Here is a 24,075-nt window from a genome sequence, read left to right as displayed (position 1 = left end):
CGCCTGTAACATATCAAACTGAAACCCACCCGCAAGTATTTTACTTTGATATGTGATCCGACTGAGCCCAACGCTTATCTTACCCGTATGACACCGCTGTAGGACACAGGTCATTGAAAACCCAAACATGTCGCAGCCCCTCAGCGGGCACCCCTCATGGGACCAGCTTGACAGCAACCCAAATCCGTTGTCCAACCCAAACTCAAACCGCGGGCCACTGTCAAATCCAAATCCCCTCCTCCCAAGCGATGGCCGTGTCAATCACGGCCAATACAACTACTCTAACATGGCCAACCCGAATCCAATGTCCGACCCAAACTAAAACCGTGGGCCACTGTCAAATCCCCTCCTCCCAAGCAATGGCTGTGTCGATCACGGCCAATACAACTACTCTAACATGGCCGGATTCAACCACACCCCCACTCCCATGGTGCAACCCAAAGCGCAAGACCAACATGTCGATACTCGACTGATGGACGTGGCGGATCAGGGCCATGGAGGCCCGGGCTTTCCGCAAGGCCCAAACCCTCCCGGTGAGTCCCTTGCGCGCTGGAGGATTAAATATGTAATAACATTCCATCCCCGCACTCCTTAGGCGTTTCAAATCGCCAGAGCCAAGCTGGGCCCCAGCAATCACTGACTTTTACCCAAATGAGTCCACCCCCCTTGCCATATCTGCCGCAGGGCAGTCCAGGTATGCCTTACAGCCCCCCTAGCGCCAGTCCTGCCCCGAGCTGATCCTCCTGTTTGAGTTTTACGGGCTCCATCGGAGTCCGCCCAGACAACCTTGAATTGATCGGGAACGCCCTGCAACTGGTTGAGAGCTCCTTCACCCTCAGCAGCGAGCTTATTCAACGGGCACAGCCCCTAATGCAGGTTAGTGTTGTGAAATGCCATGGGGGTCACATCCACTAACCCCCCATCTTTATTGTAGATGACCTCAGAGGAACACACCCTTGTGATCTTGCTATTGGCCCTCCACCGTGGCCCCCCCCCTCAGCCGCCAATCGCCATCCCCGTTGCGGAGCCAACTGCGGCCCACTCGACGCCGGACCCCTCGCAGGGCTATAGTCAGGATTTCAAGGCCCACCTCCGAAACACCGTACGCGAAGTCCTGCTCCAAGAGGACCTTCAGTCCTATGGCAGCTGGGCATCCCGTCGCTTGAAGGTGTCGGACACACCGTTCAATTGCGTCACCGTGAGTACCCATCCTGTGGCTCAGACCAATGGTGACACTTCAAATCACTGACATGCGGGTTGCCCACTACCAAGATGGATGAATTTGCGATGTCGTATATTGATCAATATAGCGTATATTGATCAATTTATATTGATCATTTTTTTCATTCCTCTTGATACCTTTGTCTGTGTTGCATGTCTCCTTAATAGTCTTCTATAATCTCTCTCCTTCCCCCTGTGTTAGCTTCAAGCCACATGATTATTTTTTTGCCTGATAACATTCATAAATTTCTACATACACCATTTGATTCTTCATGAAAAAAAGACATTGCAAGTTTTAGGATTAATCCAGGGTGGCTGAGGGGTCTCAAAGTTTTTTTCTTTTTCTGTTTTACTTCAACAATTGATGTTATAAGAAGTCTCCAAATCTACTTTTTTTCAAAAAAAGGAAAAACATTGACCCCTGACCTCTCTCATGATACCATCCTGCAAACATTGTTAATTTGGTTGGTTGAACTTCCTGAAGATATTGCACATCATACTTGAGGTGCTACATGCATAGAAGGCCTTTTTGAAATTAGTTTACCATGGTTTAGCATATTTTTGTTGGGTTCTTTGTTTTATCTACTTTTGTTATCACCCACAGATTAATGAGGAATATTTTGACATAAAATTTCATCCAAAAATTGTTCTGCATATAAAACCCAGAAATATTGTGTTTTGGGACACATGCATTATGCAGCAGCTACAATCTGATCAGTTGCCAAATATCACTACTTTTGTAGTTTCTTGGTGTTTCTGCCACTATATCTCATCACAGTGTGGGAATTCTTCTGCCACATGGTTATCAAAATGTTTGAATGCCCCCAAACATTCTTCGTGTACCTTTACTCACCACAAAACCGCCAAATGTAGCAGCTACAGTCTGATCTGTTGCCAAATATCACTACTTTGGTAGTTTCTGGGTGTTTCTGCCACTATATCTCATCCCAGTGTGGGAATCCTTCTGCCACATGGTTAGCAAAATGTTAAGAGGCCCCCAAAGTTTCATTATGTACCTTTCCTGACCACGAAAACCCCAAATGTAGCAGCTACAGTCTGATCAGTTCGAAAATATCCCTACTTTGGTAGTTTCTTGGTGTTTCTGCCACTATGTCTCATCCCAGCGTGGGAATTCTTCTGCCATATGGTTACCAAAATGTTTACAGGCCCCCAAAGATTAATTATGTACCTTTACTGACCACAAAACCCCCAAATGTAGCAGCTACAGTCTGATCTGTTGCCAAATATCCCTACTTTGGTAGTTTCTGGGTGTTTGTGCCACTATATCTCATCCCAGCGTGGGAATCCTTCTGCAATATGGTTACCAAAATGTTTACAGGCCCCCAAGGATTCATTATGGACCTTAAGTCACCACAAGACCCCCAAATGTAGCAGCTACAGTCTGATCAGTTCCCAAATATCACTACTTTGGTAGTTTCTTGGTGTTTCTGCCACTATATTTCATCCCAGCGTGGGAATCCTTCTGACATATGGTTACCAAAATGTTTACCGGCCCCCAAAGATTCATTATGTACCTTTACTGACCACAAAAACCCCAAATGTAGCAGCTACAGTCTGATCTGTTGCCAAATATCACTACTTTGGTATTTTCTGGGTGTTTCTGCCACTATATCTCATCCCAGCGTGGGAATCCTTCTGCCATATGGTTACCAAAATGTTTACGGGCCCCCAAGGATTCATTATGGAGCTTATGTCACCACAAGACCCCCAAATGTAGCAGCTACAGTCTGATCAGTTCCCAAATACCACTACTTTGGTAGTTTCTTGGTGTTTCTGCCACTATATCTCATCCCAGCGTGGGAATCCTTCTGCCATATGGTTACCAAAATGTTTACAGGCCCCCAAGGATTCATTATGTACCTTGAATGACCACATAACCTCCAAATGTAGCAGCTAAAGTCTGATCAGTTCCCAAATATAACAAATTTGGTAGTTTCTTGGTGTTTCTGCCACTATATCTCATCCCAGCGTGGGAATACTTCTGAAATATGGTTACCAAAATGTTGAAAGGACCCCAAAGATTCATTATGTACCTTTAGTCACCACAAAACCCCCAAATGTAGCAGCTACAGTCTGATCAGTTCCCAAATATCACAACTTTGGTAGTTTCTTGGTGTTTCTGCCACTATATCTCATCCCTGCTTGAGGATCCTTCTACCATATGGTTACCAAAATGTTAGCAGACCCCCAAAGATTCATTATTTACCTTTACTGACCACAAAACCTCCAAATGTAGCAGCTAAAGTCTGATCAGTTCCCAAATATAACAACTTTGGTAGTTTCTTGGTGTTTCTGCCACTACATCTCATCCCAGCGTGGGAATCCTTCTGTCATATGGTTACCAAAATGTTTACAGGCCCCCAAAGATTCATTATGTACCTTTACTGACACAAAACCTCCAAATGTAGCAGCTAAAGTCTGATCAGTTCCCAAATATAACAACTTTGGTAGTTTCTTGGTGTTTCTGCCACTATATCTCATCCCAGCGTGGGAATCCTTCTGACGTACGGTTACCTAAATGTTGAAATGCCCCCAAGGATTCATCATGGACCTTAAGTCACCACAAGACCCCCAAATGTAGCAGCTACAGTCTGATCAGTTCCCAAATATCACTACTTTGGTAGTTTCTTGGTGTTCCTGCCACTATATCTCATCCCAGCATGGGAATCCTTCTGTCATATGGTTACCAAAATGTTTACGGGCCACCAAGGATTCATTATGGAGCTTAAGTCACCACAAGACCCCCAAATGTAGCAGCTACAGTCTGATCAGCTCCCAAATACCACTACTTTGGTAGTTTCTTGGTGATTCTGCCACTATATCTCATCCCAGCGTGGGAATCCTTCTGCCGAGTTTTGTCAAATGGATACTACCATTCCAAACCGAAGGTGCATGTGTCACTATCCTCGGTTTGAAACCGATCTCTGGCTGGAGCTGTGAGAGCTCAGCTCCAGCATCCCATTTTTTTCAAGTCATATCTAACTTACCATTTCCAGAATGAAATATCAAATTGGAAAACAAGTAATCTTGGTTCTACATCATATTGTACAAAGTCTTGCAGCTTTAGGAGAGGAACCACCAAGATTCAACATCTGAGCTTAGTTCAAAACACCATTTTATAGCCCCAGCTCCTCACAGCTCCCTGGGAAAATTGTCACAGCTTGATGGGTTACTGTAGCAAGATTAATCAGCTCCATCCAAATGGACTTCGAAACAGTCACAACGGTGTAGCTTGCTGCTCAGAAACGCTGGGGAAGAGACTGTCACAAAATTACTCAGCTCAGCCCAGCTCCTGACTACAATCGGAAACAGTCTTTCAGCTCCGCAGAGCTCACAGCCAAGACTTGCCAAGATTACACAGCTCAATTCAGCTTGAACCTACACCAGGACGGTCTTGCAGCTCTTTACAGCTCACTATTAAAAATTCTACTGAGATTAATCAGCTCTACCCATCTCCCTCCTACACTCGGCACAGTAATAACTTCAGGAGGGTTGTATGCTCTTGATGACTGGTCTGTACCAGTCATCAAGAGCATACAAATCTCTTGATGGCCGGTACAGACCGGTCATCAAGAGGATAAAACCCTCTTGATGACTGGTACAGACCGGTCATCAAGAGGATAAAACCCTCTTGATGACTGGTACAGACCGGTCATCAAGAGGGTTGTATATTCCTCTCAATGAACCGTCTGTGCTGGCAATCAGGAGGTTTGAGTTCTCTCAATGCCTGGTACGCACCAGCCATCTTGATGACCGGTACAGACCGGTCATAAAGAGGATACAACCCTCTTGATGAGCGGTACAGACCGGTCATCCAGAGCATACAACCCTCTTGATGACCGGTACAGACCGGTAATCCAGAGCATACAACCCTCTTGATTACCGGTCTGTGCCGGCCATCAGGAGGTTTGAGTTCTCTCGATGCCCGGTATGCACCAGCCATCAAGAATCCTCTCGATGACCAATAGACCAGTCATCAACACTGGTGAGTCACCTCAAATTAGTTGCAGAGGTACATTATCTGCTAGAAGGTACTTTGTGTGCTACCTCGCTTGAATAAGCTAAAAATATCCACAAAGAGGAGGGGGGCTGGGCCGGGGCACTAGGATGATTGCAAAAACAGGCAATAATTAGGAAAACAATGTTAAATTATCTACTGGGAATCGGATTCATGATTGTTATGATTTTCTAGTTCCTCAAGCTGCAATATCTCCTCCTCTTGTTGCTCTTCTTCATTTTCAAAGTCGAAAATCACTGACTCCCCTTGGACAAGCTTCTCCCAGAGAGAGGAACAGTTTGATACAACTTCACTCCACTGCTGTCGAAGTATTGGTTCATTTTTGTCTTGAGTTTTAATATATTTTTCACTCCAATCCAGAATTTTCAGACAGTCTGAGCTCCATGCCATCCATACTTGGCAGTACTTCTTAGCCAGACTGCAGTAAACTGAGGAAATGACCGATTTTGGAGAATTGTGCCTTGTGCAAAGGTCGGATAAGAATTGTTGTCGATCGGGGTCTACCGGTGGATCTGAAACCAATTTATTAGCATTTAAATTTAATTTACACAATAGAAACTCTGAGATTCCATACCTTGGGTCAGCATTTGACATAGGTTATCCAAACATTTTGATTTTGCGATCCCCCACTTGACTGCCTGCCGAGCTTCCCTGGAAATCCGGTGAAGTTCATCCTGGCAATGGCTGGCAAGCAGCATTGTCTCAATTCCGGTTTGGATGTTTGAGTCGACCGCCCAAGGTTCATTCGGATGTGTCAGCAAGCCAATATTCCAAAAGGGATCCTCAAGATTCAGCTGCTTAACCTCTTCAAAACTCGGCGAAGAAACTGGGACCTCTGGGTCAAAATTTAAATTGTAATCATGCGCTTTCTTGTTTTACGATGTCCACTTTCTCTTCAAAAGCTTGACTTTAGCACTCATCAACTTTTTGAATCGAGCTTGCAACCGGGTACCTATATGTTCTTATACAAGTCAGTCTGTGATCTTAAAACAAAAGTGAATGGTTAAATATTGAATGACCTGATCCCCTTTGATCCCACTTCTTTTGCACTTCGTAAACACCAACTTTAGATTCATACAGCTTTGACTTGCTTATTTTGAGCTTTATCAAAGCCTTAGTCTTGGCATCTGTTTTTTTGATTGAGCAGCTTCAGTATCATTCTGAAACTCATAACATTCAGTTTTAAAAGCTCACCCGAAGCACCAGGCAAATTACGAAATGATTCCGAGCCAAGTTCGTCAATAATATCCGCAATTTGCTCTTCTAGAAGCAAAAGAGAATCTGGAAGCTGTTCAAGATGCCTTCTTTCCTCCTCAGTTCGATTCCTTCTCCGCCTTTGTCTCAGCAACATCATTTCTTCACTAAAATCAATTGGACGTCATTGATTTGCATAATTTGATTGGCTATGTATGAAGTACATACTGTGTTTCTTCGAGTTTGTCTTCCAAATCAACAAGCTCTTAAACTTGTTTCATCAAATCCCTCTCGGTATCAGTCTCCATTGCAGAGAGCTGGCACTCTCTTTGCCTAAGCCATTGTTCATTCAGGTATGCAGTAGAGTGACCAAATAACTCTTCCAATTCTTCGAGTTTCCTATGAGCATCCTTCATCAAAAACTCAACCTCTATACCTCGTGCTAACAATAGTTTAACTGAAGGAGTTGAATTTATTAATATTTAGGGGGGATCTTCGAGCAAAAATAGAAACACACACCTGCATTGTTTTTTCCTACTTCATTATGGTGAGAAGACATTAACTCCAACGCATCCAGTCGATGATCCTTAGTTGAGTATCTCAAAGAGCTTATCAGAGGCAATAAACCAGACCATTTTCGCTCCATCCCTTCCCCATCGGACATTCCCCATCCAATGTTTAGTCTGGGGTTGTATTGGAGTTGGCACAACCACTGATGTACATAAGCATGGAAAACACTTGTTCCAAACATCAACCGATTTTCACCGCGCTCTTCAGGGAATTGATTTCTCTGTGGAAGATCAAGGATTAGCATGATAAACTTTGAAGAGATAGTTTAAAAAGATGGAGCTCAAACACTGATGATCCCCTTTTCAATATTGCAACCTATATCGTACAAGAAGGCCAACTTCTTTGGTTTTTCTCCGGTTTCATTTGTTGTTGTGATAAGATTATTGATCATAGTCATCGGAAAGCATGACCTTTTCATTTAACATAATACAGTTAGTTTTTTGATGTTAAAATAACTTTGAAGATTTTTTTTCAAAACATACTTCTCGCCGCTCTGAACAATATTGATCAACCTCAAAAGTTGATCGTGTCGACAAGCCATTCCAAAAATTCCAGTATCATCACATGCCTTCCATGTGTTTGGACCACGCAAATCATTTGCTGCTGTATGCTGCTCTGTACATCGATCCTAGATAATCAAAAAATATGTAAGCTAAGAATTGAGATCTCTGAGGAATCAACATAATGTACTAAGCTGCTATCTGCATTGATTGCACCGCGTTCAGTATTCATCTTCTGTTCCATTGTTTTGACTTCTTCGGGGGATATGAAGAGACTCCGGTTTTTTTTTTTTGGCAAGCTCTCAACACTTGCCGCAAGGTGCCTTCGATGTTGGAAGTTTCCATCCATGCACAAAATATAGTCAGGCTCTTCCGGGTTCTTTCCAGCTACTGAAGGTCCGTAGCACTTGGGACAAATATCAGCCATCTTATCCATTGGTCCCATTTCAAGAATTTCTTCCAATACCAGCTTTTCTCTTCGTAACATCTCTCGATAGGCATCAACAGCTGCAGCAAGGGTTCTTCTCCATTGTTGGGTCTAAAATTCAATAATAAAATTGGTATAATGCTCTACTTTTATGATCTCTGCTACATACCGATTTAACAGATTCTGAATTGGGTGCAGCACAAGCTACAAGAATAAGTGGGTTATTCAGGTCGAGGAACTCGTCCAAGGCTTTCGAGAATGGATTAATAGAAACTGCACAATGCTTCCATATAATATGGTGAAGGTGTAGAAGTCGGATTGAGAAAGCCGTTCTTGGGAATTTAGGAGAGCCGCCTATGTATCCCATTTGGATAAGCCGAACCTGATCTGCTTGGCAATCACAAAATGTTACTTCTTCTCTTTTTCGACCTAATGAATGTTTTGAAAAGTGAATCAGTCATCGCAAGTAAAAAAAAGTGTATTATGATGTTAATAGAACCAACTTAAAATATCTACCAGGACAACCGGCCGCTTTCTTAAGTGACTGCAGACACATGTCTCCTTCCAGTCAACATTCCATTTTTCTTGATCTCCCCAATCAGCAGTTTTTGAAGAACACTGTTTGAAAAACAAGAACATAGCCTCATAAACCTCCTCCCAGTACCTTTCATCAAGAGCCCTCTGCCTTTTGTAATGCTCGCTTTGAAAATAATTGTGTAGTTGATCAACACGTGAGTAGGGAGGCTGCTGCGTGTCATGTTCCCGGGAGTGGTGAAAGCCTTCATATTGTATCTCGTCAAGGTGAATATCATCGTGATTTGGTAGTGCCGGATCCAATCGTGTAGTTGCTGTACTGTCTCCTGGCTGGGAAAGATTGGAACGAAGCGCATGTTGATGTTCAAGTTCAATCGATCGTGAAAAGGCCAAACCTGCAGCAGTCGTTGGTTTGCGAACTCTCTTTCTCCTCTTCCCCCCCTCACCTTCAAATGGAGGCATCTGGAAATTATGATAAACATTCATGATCAAGGGAGAAAACACCGTCACTTTTGCAAAAATTTGATGTAGAAAAAGAAAGCATATTCACCAAATCGGGCACAAGAGCGATTGAAAAAATCAATAGGACTGTTGATCGGAAGTTTTGGATTATTCTTTGATTTGAAAATTAAGACGAATCTGAATGTCACAGGGTAAAGGTTAGTCAGTAGCAATGGAACAAATGGTTTGAGTGTGTAGTTAAATTACCGATCTTGATAGGTTTTCAGAATGTGTACCGAGTGTTTCTTTGAAGGTCGGGATTGATTTTTCAACCTCAAAGATTGCACAGGTTACTTTTGCCCCCTTTCGGGCGGGACCAAGGCCCAAAAAGTCCCAATTCTCACAGGGAAATTAAGCATTTGAGTAAACATTTTGAACTGAATCAACCGAGTTCCAATCACTTCATGCATTGGGTGATTACCTGGATCAACCTCCCAGTAAGCTTAGATGTGTGAATAAAGATATGAATACAATTTTCATGTATTTTGTAAGATGTTTGCAGTTGATTTTTCATTGTCTTACGTTTTAATTATCATGAAGGTCCCAGTATTAATTCTATACAACTCTTCCTTGTCATGAGATTAATAAAATTCCTGAAGAGAAACTTTGGGAGAAATATTGAACTTATAGACTGGCAGAAGTAACTTGCAATCAAATCCATCCAAATGTTCAATGTTCACTCCAGTTTAGGATTGTATTACTCCACGCAAAAAAAAAACAAAACACTGGATAGCTGCTGTTTCATGATGTTTAAGTTTTACATTGATATAAAATCCAAATGTTCAATTTTCACTCCAGTTTAGGATTATATTACTCCATGCAAAAAAAAAAAAACACCAGACAGCTGCTGTCTGTTTTATGATGTTTAAATTTTGTATTGATATAAAAAATGGTTTATATTAATAATGCCTCAAAATTTTTGGCTTTGATCTGAGTGAAGTAAAATGAGACTCAATTTGGACCAAAACAATGTTTCCAAAAATATACATTGTACAGTTCACATGACTTTGATTGGAATGGTTTGTTATAATTTGAGAAAACCTGCAAACTACTCACCAAGGCTATGATTCTGCTCCACTTTTAATTTCCAGTGGCATTGTCAGTTGTCTTCAGGAAAATCTGGTAATGTTATGCACAGATGCCATGTTCTTTTGTAATGGATATTTGAATTTTCATCAAGAGCTGGTATCAAAATTACTCTCAATCATAAAACATAGAGCAGAAGAAAATTTTACTATGGCTCATTTGTAATCATAATTTAAATCAATAGGATCAGGATCATACTTTGCTCTCTGAACTTTCTGAATGACAAAATAAAGATAATCTTTTGCTTTGGTTTATCCAAACATTCCAAATAAAGAAAAAAGAGAATCTTGTACTTTGGTTTATTCAATTAATGGTTTGCTTTCAGAAAAAAACACAGTGGAAAAAGGAGTCAAAATAAGGACACTGTGATCATTTATATTAGTTTTAATTATTCTCATCAATCTTCTGACAAAGCCATTCAAGTTTCATCTTCTCCTGATTTCTTCTGTTGGAGATTGGCTTTCTTGAGATTATCAAGTTGAGTCTAGAGGGGTTTGTTTGTATCTGTGCTATTGCAAGTTTGGTCGCTGTGCCTGGGGGTCTTCCAGGTGAAAGGTATGTGAAATATACATATTGCCAGATAGATGGGCCCCCGGCATTCGCACTTTTCACACTTCCGCCGCCCCCCAACTGCCGGCCAAATTCCGCCAACCATCCGGCCGCTACCAGCAATACTTTGCCATACGCCTACATTCGATCACGCGAGCTCCGCCACGGTACTTGGACCAAACGGGTGGACTGTGAATCGCGTATAGTTGGCTCTCCAGGTATGTATGTATCAATGCAGTTTCGCATACTTCCGTTATTCACCCGACTGCTATCAGCCAACAGTTTCCCATACAGTAGATCTAACGAATTCCGCCGAGGTACGTAATCCAATTGGGCAGACTGTGGATCGCCTATCGCCCATTGGCTCTCCAGGTATTGGTGCTGTTTGAGATGCTTCGGCCATCCACCTTACCACTATTGGCTGATACAAGTTTCACAAATATACCCAGCACAACTACACAGGCATTCGACGATTTGAGCTGGTTTTGGACAACAGCCCCCTTGCCGCACTGCTTGCACCCAGCTCAAAAAAATCTCAATCTAGCACTGTTTTAACCGCTTCAAACGTCGTTGGCACCCAGCTCGCTCCACCGTTTTTAACCGGCCTGCACAATCCGAAGTCGGCTGCTTAACTCAATCACGGTTTGTTAATTTTATTTTGATTGTGATCTCCCTCCCCCGAACCCATTTTTTATTGTATGGTGCTGCAGGATGGAGGTGTTGGGCGTACAGTCCAGCCTCCATCCTATTGTGGTATGGATTGGTCTTTGGCGTACAGTCAAGGCCCTTTCATACCTACCATGTCCGAATTTCTTGGGTTCAGGACTTAGAGGCAAGGCGGGGTTACAGCTCAACTGACTTGCAATTCTTGATCCAGTTTTCGCGGAGTTAACACAAATCATCATGCGCGGTATTGACTACACCGAGGCGGATTCCTGCACATTGATGAGACAAACGAATAACTGGCTGCTAAAACTGCATCCCGATTGCTCCACCGAGGTGGTGGACTTTGATTTGATGGCGGTATTTATTATGCAGGAGACAAACAATAATATACATATCACCCGTTTGATCAAGGCGGTAATTGAAACTTTCTCTGATCCTGGTCAACCTCGTACTACTCGTCAGAACCAGCTCCTACATGCCTCCCTTCTTGTCCAACAAACGATCAAGAACTATGAGAAAGATTCCCAGGTGCAATCCGGTTTGAGAATGCCTTTCTGTCTTCGTTATCCCAACCTTGTCTCTGTTCGAAATCACGCACGGAGTTTGGAAATGCAGTGTAGAATATTAGATCCCAAGAAGATGGTGGTTCTTCTTGACGAGAATGGGATATGTGTCGGTGTTGGTCTGCCACCTTATCCGACCCCAGCCCAAGGTTCAGTGCATGTTGCCCATGATGTGTGTAATTTTTATCATCCCAATAAATTCAATAGCCAAATAAACTGATTGCGTCAATTTAAGACCCGCGCATTGAACTCTCTTAAGGAAATGGTGGCAAAGAAGGTTTGTAAGTTGCACATCAACCAGCAACCTCCAGCTTATCTTGCCGAGGCTCCCAAAGGACCGCCAAAAACACCTTTTCCAATCAACTCCACAACAAAAGGGGATATTCAATCACCGTCAGAAAGCTTGGATGCCAGTGTTTCATTTCAGGCATACGGATTTGGGCTGGGAGGGGTACATGTTTTGTTTATCATTGTTGAAAAGAATTTCCTCAATTTACTGAACACTGTTTCTTTGCTAGAAAAAATCTGTTGGCGTCCTCGACAAGAAAATTCAGTTCACTGCAGATTCAATCAAGATCGATGAACTTCAAGGACACGGATCTAGTTGGAAAGACAACCAACAAATTCCGGCACTGCCCAATCCCCTGCGTGAATGCCCCAACACCGATGATACTGAAGCTATCACGAAGTTGCAAAACGAAACAACCTTTTATTCAAAACTCAACTACGCGATCAATTGCGCATTTCTACCCAAATCGACCTCTGTAGCCATGAAAGCCATTGAATATCTGAATGAACATGGGAGCGATTCAGTAAAAGAAAAATTACAGCTTGAAAAGAATATGATTGTTGCCTGTAAGTGGTGTTTAACAAATTTCTTGCTTCACATCAAGCTAACATGTATTTATTTCATCAAACAGCTCGGACAGCAAGTGTCAATACGCAAATCCACACGCACCGGGACAAGAAAAATGCGCTCCTCTTTGATTCTGTTTTCTTTTTTGGAAATCATTATGGAGGCGAATTCCTTTTGCCTTCGCTAGGAGTTGCATATACTGGTCTACATGGGTATTCCTTTCATGGACCTTTCCGCATTCTCTACCACGGGGTTGCTAAGTTTTACTTCAAAGAAGATTTAAAGGAACCACCACAGCGATTTTCACTTGCGATGTGGAGCCGTGAAAGTTCATTTACTGCAGTTGCTAGGCACGCAGCCTATTTTTTGAAGAAAAACAAGGTACTGCACTTTATAATTTGGTTTGGATATCAATTTTCTGACAATGTATTTTGTTTCTCTTAGATTTACAGCAATCCAAATTATTGGCTACCACTTTATCCAAAATACCAATCCAGTTTGGTCCAGACACATTTTGAAGACTTCAAGAAAAGTTCGAGAATGAGAACAAAAGCTAAAAACCGATCATAAATATAGTTTCATTTCAAATTTTCAATTGGTGCTCCGCTTTGTTAATTCATCAATCAATTTGAAATTCTACACTTGTTTTCTCTGCAACTCAAATTTTTATGATGTTATTTTTATTTGAGAGGAGACTGCACAGTTTGGGTTTGGTTTATAACCCGTATTTTTATTCCTATTATGAATCAGATAAACATAGTTTGGCTATAAAAATAATTATCAATCCAAATTCAGAGGTTGATCTTTTCAATCTTAAAGGCACCACTCTTGATGTCGGCTAGCCATGCCCTCCTATCATCTGTCCACATCTTTCCAAATCCCTTTAATAGGGATTCTTTGCTTAGCTTCGAATTCTCTGACTGGATGAGCTTTAATGGCGGATTGCTCTCGGAAAGAATCTGGGCAGGATCCTCGTTTTTGGGAAGTTTGCCTTTTCAACCCCCTTCGCATTAGCTGTTGAAGGAACAAATCAGAATAGTCGAGTTAATTTAATTTAAGATAGAGCTCACCAAGAAGCTCATTAAGGGCCTTGCGAAGATCTGTTTTAGCCAAGTCGGATGCCTTCTTGTTTTTTGTTGCTGATTCTTCGGTAATTTTCTCCAAGTGGGCTTGTATTTCTCGTCCGTGGCTGTAAGTCTCAAATAATTCCTTCGCAGCCCATCGGCTTTTTGCAATTGAAAGCCAGCAAGAATCGTTACTATACTCTTTGCAAAAGCTGTTGACTCCAGGGCTTCGTGTCGCAGTTAGAAGGTAGTAGGTTGTGTTATATAAGTTCGATGTTGTGTAGAGCTGGCAAACAAAAAACATCAGTATCAAGAGTTTCTGGTTTGATCTAAACCATTAACTCACTTCAAGATTTATTTTGGTAATGCTTTGTAAAGCCTGCTTATATACCTTACTAGTGCTTGGTGCTTGATGTTCCGGAGCTTTAGCCGCAAATGAATTGACTTTGGTCTGGTTTACGAGATTTTGATAAAGAGGTTGGTATAGATCTATCTCTTCTTGGTCAAGCGTGTCCTCTCTGTCGACATTTTCACTTTCATCGTCTTCTTCAAAGTCGCATGGGATTTTCGAGAAGTACTGAAAAATCCTGGCACTGAACACAGCCTTCTCTGTCTCTGTAAGAGAAGCCCATGCTTCACCAATCTTCACGTTCTGATCATCCCAACCTTCAGTAACTCCTCTCGAAGGCACTTTGATTTATGAACTCATTAGCTATTATTAAATTATTTTGTTAGAGGAATGGAACTTACCGGGATGGTTGGTGCTTGCCAAGCTGAATCCAACAAATCGGTTCCAATCACTTTTCTTTTGACCAGGTTTTCCCTCTCCACTACCGGTGAAAAATATTAATGTATAATTAAAATTGCATTATTGAAAGATTAAAAATACCTTACAGGAATTTATGGACCGTAACCTCAGTTACAGTGCCAATAAGAGCCATCATCAATTTACTTTTGATATAATTCTGCTGAATCAACTTTAAAGTATCTTGGACTTCGGTTGGAATACGATTGGAGGCGTTCTTTTTTTGCTTCTGCAGAGTTTCTCGGAGTTCTTGTATTGACCATAAGCCAAGCTGAGTCTCGTAGTTGTCCAAGTTTAAACCGATGAACTTTTCTTGATTGTTGTTGATGTTGTTGTTGTCATCGTTGTTGTCTTCTCTATCGGTGGTGTCGTCATCGTTGTTATTGTTGTTTTCTTTGCCGTTGATAGTGAATGAGTGATCATTGTGGTCTTGATCTTCATCCGACTGAATTTCAGAACGATCTCTGGTGACTGATTGAGGATTTGATTTCTTTCCGTTTTTTCGTCTTTTCGATGCAGCATTAGATTGAGATTTTCTTCTTTTGGATTTAGGAGCGACATTTGCAGAAGCATTATTGGAATCGGTTCGACTTGAGGAGGGGTTTTTTGAGTGACGTGTGGAGCGGGTTGATGCCATTTGATCTGGTTGATGGAATCTGGAATCTGTTAATTTGATTAGCAATGGAAAAAGCTGAGTTTAGCGCTGACAGTGTTGGTTTTCTGGGAGTGAAAGACTGGCTGCAATGGGATGATCCGGATGGTTTGAGCTGTTGTGTGGTGTTTTTGGTGATTTATGAATGGAACTGACTTTACTTGTGGATGCAGCAGTGCTGAAAGTGATCTGATGGATGAGCTGGAAGACAAAGTGTATTTGGGAGCTGGGTTGAGCTGTGACGATCTGCAAGACTGTACCGCAGTGTAGGTGGGAGCTGGGTTGAGCTGGGAGGAGCTGGGAGGAGCTGCAATACTGTACCTGAGTGTGGGTGGGAGCTGGGTTGAGCTGGGTTGAGCTGTGAGGAGCTTCAAGACTGTACCTGAGTGTATGTGGGAGCTGGGTTGAGCTGGGTTGAGCTGTGAGGAGCTGCAAGACTGTAGCTGCATTGCAATTTAATTTCAGCACGTTTTCTCAAGAGAGTGAAAAATTATCAATATTTCCAGCATAATCAGGCTTGATCACCATCTTATAGTGTATCTTCATATTAATGACTGGTAAAAATCTGATGCTGGAGCTGAGCTCGCCCAGCTCCAGCCTGATGTCGGTTTCAAACCAAGGATGGTGCCACATGCATCTTTGGTTTGGAGTCGAATATTTGTAGTGACACAGGTGCTTCTGCCATATGGTTACCAAAATGTTTACAGGCCCCCAAGGATTCATTATGGACCTTAAGTCACCACAAGACCCCCAAATGTAGCAGCTACAGTCTGATCAGTTCCCAAATATCACTACTTTGGTAGTTTCTTGGTGTTTCTGCCACTATATCTCATCCCAGCTTGAGGATCCTTCTGCCATATGGTTACCAAAATGTTAGCAGACCCCCAAAGATTTATTATGTACCTTTAGTCACCACAAAACCCCCAAACGTAGCAGCTACAGTGTGATCAGTTCCCAAATATCACTAATTTGGTAGTTTCTTGGTGTTTTTGCCACTACATCTCATCCCATCGTGGGAATCCTTCTGACATATGGTTACCAAAATGTTGACAGGCTCCCAAGGATTCATCGTGGACCTTAAGTCACCACAAGACCCCCAAATGTAGCAGCTGCAGTCTGATCAGTTCCCAAATAGAACAACTTTGGTAGTTTCTTGGTGTTTTTGCAACTATATCTCATCCCAGCGTCGGAATCCTTCTGACATATGGTTGCCGAAATCTTGACAGGCCCCCAAGGATTCATTATGGAGCTCAGGTCACCAGAAGGCCCCCAAATGTAGCAGCTACAGTCTGATCAGTTCCCAAATATCACTACTTTGGTAGTTTCTTGGTGTTTCTGCCACTATATCTCATCCCAGCGTGGGAATGCTTCTGCCATATGGTTACCAAAATGTTTAACAGCCCCCAAGGATTCATTATGGACCTTAAGTCACCACAAGACCCCCAAATGTAGCAGCTACAGTCTGATGAGTTCCCAAATATCACTACTTTGGTAGTTTCTTGGTGTTTCTGCCACTATATCTCATCCCAGCGTAGGACCCCTTCTGCCATATGGTTACCAAAATTTTTACAGGCCCACAAAGATTAATTATGTACCTTTACTGACCACAAACCTCCAAATGTAGCAGCTAAAGTCTGATCAGTTCCCAAATATAACAACTTTGGTAGTTTCTTGGTGTTTCTGCCACTATATCTCATCCCAGTGTGGGCATCCTTCTGCCATATGGTTACCCAAATGTTTAGAGGCCCCCAAAGATTCATTATGTACCTTTACTGACCACAAAACCTCCAAATGTAGCAGCTACAGTCTGATCAGTTTGCAAATATCCCTACTTTGGTAGTTTCTTGGTGCTTCTGACACTATATCTCATCCCAGCGTGGGAATACTTCTGAAATATGAATACGAAAATTTTGAAAAGCCCCAAAAGATTCATTATGTACCTTTAGTCACCACAAAACCCCCAAATGCAGCAGCTACAGTCTGATCAGTTCCCAAATATCACTACTTTGGCAGTTTCTTGGAGTTTCTGCCACTATATCTCATCCCAGTGTGGTAATCCTTCTGCCATATGGTTACCAAAATGTTTACGGGTCCCCAGGGATTCATTATGGACCTTAAGTCACCACAAGACCCCCAAATGAAGCAGCTACAGTCTGATCAGTTCCCAAATATCACTACTTTGGTAATATCTTGGTGTTTCTGCCACTATATCTCATCCCAGTGTGGGCATCCTTCTGCCATATGGTTACCAAAATTTTGAACCGCCCCCAGGAATTCATTATGGACCTTTACTGACCACGTAACCTCCAAATGTAGCAGCTACAGTCTGATCAGTTTGCAAATATCCCTACTTTGGTAGTTTCTTGGTGTTTCTGCCACTATATCCCATCCCAGCGCGGGGATCCTTCTGCCATATGGTTATCAAAATGTTGGCAGGCCCCCAAACATTCAGTATGTACCTTTAGTTACCACAAAACCCCCAAATGTAGCAGCTACAGTCTGATTGGTCCCAAATATCACTACTTTGGTAGTTTCTTGGTGTTTCTGCCACTATATCTCATCCCAGTGTGGTAATCCTTCTGCCATATGGTTACCAAAATTTCTACAGGCCCCCAAAGATTAATTATGTACCTTTACTGACCACAAACCTCCAAATGTAGCAGCTGAAGTCTGATCAGTTTGCAAATATCTCTACTTTGGTAGTTTCTTGGTGTTTCTGCCACTATATCTCATCCCAGTGTGGGCATCCTTCTGCCATATGGTTACCAAAATGTTCAGAGGCCCCCAAAGATTCATTATGTACCTTTACTGACCACAAAACCTCCAAATGTAGCAGCTTCAGTCTGATCAGTTTGCAAATATCCCTACTTTGGCAGTTTCTTGGAGTTTCTGCCACTATATCTCATCCCAGTGTGGTAATCCTTCTGCCATATGGTTACCAAAATATTTAAGGGTCCCCAGGGATACATTATGGACCTTAATTCACCACAAGACCCCCAAATGAAGCAGCTACAGTCTGATCAGTTCCCAAATATCACTACTTTGGTAATTTCTTGGTGTTTCTGCCACTATATCTCATCCCAGTGTGGGCATCCTTCTGCCATATGGTTACCAAAATTTTGAACCGCCCCCAGGAATTCATTATGGACCTTTACTGACCACAAAACCTCCAAATGTAGCAGCTACAGTCTGATCAGTTTGCAAATATCCCTACTTTGGTAGTTTCTTGGTGTTTCTGCCACTATATCCCATCCCAGCGCGGGAATCCTTCTGCCATATGGTTATCAAAATTTTGGCAGACCCCCAAACATTCAGTATGTACCTTTAGTCACCACAAAACCCCCAAATGTAGCAGCTACAGTCTGAACAGTTCCCAAATATCACTACTTTGGTAGTTTCTTGGTGTTTCTGCCACTATATCTTATCCCAGTGTGTTAAATAATCCTGCCATATGGTTACCAAAATTTTTACAGGCCCCCAAAGGCTCATTATGTACCTTGACTGACCACAAAACCTCCAAATGTAGCAGCTACAGTCTGATCAGTTTGCAAATATCCCTACTTTGGTAGTTTCTTGGTGTCTCTGCCACTATATCTCATCCCAGCGTGGGACCCCTTCTGCCATATGGTTACCAAAATTTTTACAGGCCCCCAAAGATTAATTATGTACCTTTACTGACCACAAACCTCCAAATGTAGCAGCTAAAGTCTGATCAGTTCCCAAATATCACTACTTTGGTAGTTTGTTGGTGTTTCTGCCACTATATCTCATCCCCGCGTGGGAATGCTTCCGCCATATGGTTACCAAAATGTTCAACTGCCATCAAGGATTCAATATGGACCTTAAGTCACCACAAGACCCCCAAATGTAGCAGCGACAGTCTGATCAGTTCCCAAATATAACAACTTTGGTAGTTTCTTGGTGTTTCTGCCACTATATCTCATCCCAGTGTGGGCATCCTTCTGCTATATGGTTACCAAAATGTTTAAAGGCCCCCAGAGATTCATTATGTACCTTTAATGACCACAAAAACTCCAAATGTAGCAGCTACAGTCTGATCAGTTTGCAAATATCCCTACTTTGGTAGTTTCTTGGTGTTTCTGCCACTATATCTCATCCCAGCGTGGGAATACTTCTGCCATATGGTTACAAAATGGTTACAGGCCCCCACAGATTCATATGTACCTTTACTGACCACAAAACCTTCAAATTTAGCAGCTACAATCTGATCAGTTCCCAAATATCACTATTTGGTAGTTTCTTGGTGTTTCTGCCACTATATCTCATCCCAGTGTGGGAATAATTCTGCCATATGGTTACCAAAATGTTAAAAAGCCCCCAAAGAATCATTATGTACCTTGATTGACCACAAAACCCCCAAATGTAGCAGCTACAGTCTGATCAGTTCCCAAAATCACTACTTTGGTAGTTTCTTGGTGTTTCTGCCACTATATCTCATCCCAGTGTGGGAATCCTTCTGCCATATGGTTATCAAAATTTTGACAGGCTCCCAATAATTCATTATGTACCTTTAGTCACCACAAAACCCCCAAATGTAGCAGCTACAGTCTGATCAGTTCACAAATATGACTACTTTGGTAGTTTCCTGGTGTTTCTGCCACTATATCTCATCCCAGCGTGGGAATAATTCTGCCATATGGTTACCAAAATGTTAACAAGCCCCCAAAGATTCATTATGTACCTTTTTCGTAACCATATGGCAGAAGTATTCCCATGCTGGGATGAGAAATAGTGGCAGAAACACCAAGAAACTACCAAAGTAGTGATATTTGGGAAATGATCAGATTGTAGCTGCTACATTTGGACGTTTTGTGGTCAGTAAAGGTTCATAATGAATCTTTGGGGGCTATAGAATATTTTGGTAACCATATGGCAGAATTATTCCCACGCTGGGATGAGATATAGTGGCAGAAACACCAAGAAATACCAAAGTAGTGATATTTGGGAACTGATCAGACTGTAGCTGCTACATTTGGGGGTTTTGTGGTCAGTAAAGGTACACAATGAATCTTTGGGGGCCTCTCAACATTTTGGTCAACATATGGCAGAAGTATTCCCACACTGGGATGAGGTATAGTGGCAGAAACACCAAGAAACTACCAAATAGTGATATTTGGGAACTGATCAGATTGTAGCTGCTACATTTGAAGGTTTTGTGGTCAGTAAAGGTACATATGAATCTTTGGGGGCCTGTAACCATTTTGTAACCATATGGCAGAAGTATTCCCACGCTGGGATGAGATATAGTGGCAGAAACACCAAGAAATACCAAAGTAGTGATATTTGGGAACTGATCAGACTGTAGCTGCTACATTTGGCCGTTTTGTGGTCATTAAAGGTACATGATGAATCATTAGGGGCCTCCAAACATTTTGGTAACCATATGGCAGAAAGATTCCCACACTGGGATGAGATATAGTGGCAGAAACACCAAGAAACTACCAAAGTAGTGATATTTGCAAACTGATCAGACTGTACACTGCAAGAAAAACTCTAGAAACTGCTTGCAGTTGAGATGCAGCAAGCTTCAATCGAGCTTCAGCTCAAGCTGGAGTCAAGCACCCAAATTCCTTCCTGGTGCACCTTGAGTGTGTACCTTGTTCAGCATCTCAATCTTGAACATGCTGGAGTGCTCAATGCTCATGCAGTAGTATGTATACATGAAAGGGGTATTTACGCATGAAAGGTGTATGTGCAGTAAGGGATATTTGCACATGAAAGGGATATGTAAACATCAGAGGGGTATGTAAACCTGAATGGTAAAAGGGGTACTAAAAGGGACCTAAAAAACTCAAAGGGGACATGTTAACATAAAAGGGTCATGAACAAATGATGAATGGGGTATGTACACATTGTGAAAGGGATACATGCACATGAAAGGGATATACACACATGAAAGGTGTATGTGCACATAAAGGGCTATGTACACCTTATGAACGGGGTGAATGCATAAAAAAGGGATATATGCACATGAAAGGGGTATGTGCACATGAAAGGGGTATGTGCACATGAAAGGGTTATGTGCACATGAAAGGGGTATGTGCACATGAAAGGGGTATGTTCACATGAAAGGGGTATGTGCACATGAAAGGGGTATGTGCACATGAAAGGGGAATTTGCACAGGTATCAACTGATGTACTTAGTTTTTTGTACCTTAGACTCACTCTTGCATAAATTAGACAATGTGCATGGAATCACCCAGTGCTTGATTCTTGCATGAGGCACAGCTTGCCTTGAGCTCTTGCATCTCAACTGCAAGCAGTTTCTAGAGTTTTTCTTGCAGTGGTAGCTGCTGCATCATGGATATGACCCCAAACACAATATTTCTGGGTTTTCTATGCAGAAAAATTGTCCGATGAAATTTTATGTGGAAATATTCCTCATTAATCTGTGATTGACAACAAAAGTTGATAAAAAAAAGAACCTGACAAAAATATGCTAAACCATGGTAAACTAATTTCAAAAAGGCCTTCTATGCATGTAGCACTTCAAGTATGATGTGCAATATCTTCAGGAAGTTCAACCAACCAAATTAGCAATGTGTGCAGGATCGTATCATGATACTGATACAGGTCAGGGGTCAATGTTTTTCCTTTTTTGAAAAAAAGTAGATTTGGAGACTTCTGATAACATCAATTGTTGAAGTAAAAAAAACAAGAAAAAAAAGACCCCCCTCAGCCACTCTGGATTAATCCTAAACCTTGCAGTGTATTTTTTTCATGTAGAATTGAATGGTGTATGTATAAATTTATGAATGTTATCAGACAAAAAAAAAGATTCCTGTGGCTTGAAGCAGATACAGGGGAAGGAGATAGATTATAGAAGAGTATTAAGGAGACATGGAACACAGACAAAGGTATCAAGAGGAATAAAAAAAAAATTGATCAATATAAATTGATCAATATACGCTATATTGATCAATATATGACATCGCAAATTCATCCATCTTGGTAGTGGCCAGGCTGCCATTGCCAAGGAACCCCAAGAGTTCCGCGCCACGCACCTAGCGGCAAACTACGACAAAGGCCAAAACAAGGATTACTTCGAGGGCCTGGTCTCTGACTGTATCAAAGAGCAGAAATTGATCCTCGCCACTTTGCTCAAGGCCGGCATGACCGGCAAAGGATTGGACAAGGTACCTTCCCTTTGGAGTCTCATCGCCAACACCTACTCCGTCTTCCATCCAATGTTCAAAAAACACGGTGCGAAGCAGATTCACTTGGACAAGCGACTCTGGGATGATGTGAAAACCATCCGGAGTCATGAACCAGCAGATCAACAACCTCCATCTGAAGAAGAGGTCAAGGCGCGTGCGCAATCTATTCTCCAAGCCCAAAATGCGCCTGAGGTCGAGATTGAACTTGGACCACCAAACTAGTATCCGCTCCTTACTCCCCCTCCCTCTTGCTCTCTCTCTCTCCCTACATCTATCTCTCTCCTCCAATCCATATGCCTCCTCCCCCCAGTTTATTATCTAGTTAGTTAGTTTGCTACATCTACCTCCCAGATACACGAGTCTCCTCCCCACTGTTTATTAACTTGTTATATTGCTACACATACCTCCCACATACACAACATTATACACAATAAGAAATGATATTACAATACTATTTACACAAAATGAGTGCCCCTTGTGGGGCTCTGAGCCATTTGAACCCTGGCGAGCAGAACGATGAAATTGCTAGGGGGGGTGTGGGGCGGGTACGAGGGATCAATTCCCCGGGTCTGCATCCCAGGGATATCGATTTCATATTGAACATTGAGTACTCTCCAATGTACGTTCAAATTTCAATTGAGTTCGCTTCGATTGAAACTCCAAGGTATCCCGAAGTCAACAATCAAATATAATTCAAACACCTCTGAGTTCGAAATATATTCAAATGTATTTCAAAAATTAATTGAAGAGACTTTGGGTTTTGTTTGAAGTCTCCACCCGATCAATATTCGAAGTCATGGGCCCATCAGATTACATCCGATGGGTGTTTGAAAGGACTTTGAACACTCAGTTTGAACTCACTTGGTCAACTAGTTTGACGAAGTTGGCGACGTCCCCTCTTGCTGGCGGGGAGTTCGAACATCTTTCGATTGAACTTCGGAAGGCTTTCGATCTTTTGCGTCCGTGGTGTACTCCACTGGCTGCTCACCCCAAACTTGGCTAAGTGCGAAGGTGGTGCGCTACACCGGATTCTCTTTCCAATTGTATTCAGGAAGATAAGCTGAACTTATCTCCTGGTACATACAAGTGAAATACAACACACAAGTGGTTCATAGAAGCTTCTCTCCAGGCTTTGTGCCTGTGACAAGCGCCTATCTGCCTTTCAATGAAGAGCCCACAGGACTCTTACATTTTCACTGCCAGAGGGTTAATTGTCCTCTGGATGGCTGGTGTGACCGGTACATAGTCATCTGCGCCCCTCCTCCATGATTGGAGGCACGGAGCTAAATTAGGCTCAAACACAGCCTTATGTATATCGATTATATATCTTCCTTGCACTGCACAGATAATTGGTAGACTAGACGCTGCGAGTGTGACAATGAGGGGGTTATCTGGGAGATATTTATATAAGGGACAGTGGTAAAGTTGTAATGAATGATGGTAGAGGCCACTACAGAATCATTGTCTAGCGTCCCATTCACTCGCCAGGAATGCCAATCAGATTGCTACTGATCGCTCGCTGTGACCGCAAACATGGAATGAGATGTTTGATCAACGACAGCATGGGGCCTTTGCGGTACAGCACGCTGCACGTGGGTCAATGCCGAAGAGCTGATTTTTGATAGTTACCATGGTTTGCAAACACAATATAAAAATACATTAGTTTCAGT

The 24,075-nt window shown here is 42.3% G+C and overlaps 3 protein-coding genes across 3 annotated transcripts; all 3 read left to right on the top strand.

The window, feature by feature from the left end:
* Positions 1-397: 397 nt before the first annotated feature.
* On the top strand, positions 398-738 carry PtA15_6A641 (uncharacterized protein; the record flags this gene model as incomplete). The annotated part of the gene is made up of 2 exons (XM_053170368.1): positions 398-533; positions 596-738. 2 exons carry the CDS (start codon positions 398-400, stop codon positions 736-738), a joined length of 279 nt encoding a protein of 92 aa, XP_053021566.1.
* A 7,969-nt stretch (positions 739-8,707) lies between these two features.
* PtA15_6A640 (uncharacterized protein) lies at positions 8,708-11,253 on the top strand (the record flags this gene model as incomplete). The annotated part of the gene is made up of 4 exons (XM_053170367.1): positions 8,708-8,752; positions 10,653-10,839; positions 10,919-10,993; positions 11,084-11,253. The coding sequence occupies 4 exons, from the start codon at positions 8,708-8,710 to the stop codon at positions 11,251-11,253; spliced, it is 477 nt and encodes a 158-aa protein (XP_053021565.1).
* Positions 11,254-11,524: 271 nt separating this feature from the next.
* Positions 11,525-13,276, top strand: PtA15_6A639 (uncharacterized protein; the record flags this gene model as incomplete). Its single annotated transcript, XM_053170365.1, has 5 exons — positions 11,525-12,022; positions 12,086-12,127; positions 12,369-12,705; positions 12,771-13,087; positions 13,151-13,276. 5 exons carry the CDS (start codon positions 11,525-11,527, stop codon positions 13,274-13,276), a joined length of 1,320 nt encoding a protein of 439 aa, XP_053021564.1.
* Between the last annotated feature and the right edge of the window lie 10,799 nt (positions 13,277-24,075).

Source organism: Puccinia triticina, chromosome 6A (assembly GCF_026914185.1).
Source record: "Puccinia triticina chromosome 6A, complete sequence".
Classification (NCBI taxonomy): Eukaryota; Fungi; Basidiomycota; class Pucciniomycetes; order Pucciniales; family Pucciniaceae; genus Puccinia; species Puccinia triticina.
Note: the sequence above shows the minus strand (reverse complement) of the source record. Positions and strands in the feature narration are given on the sequence as shown.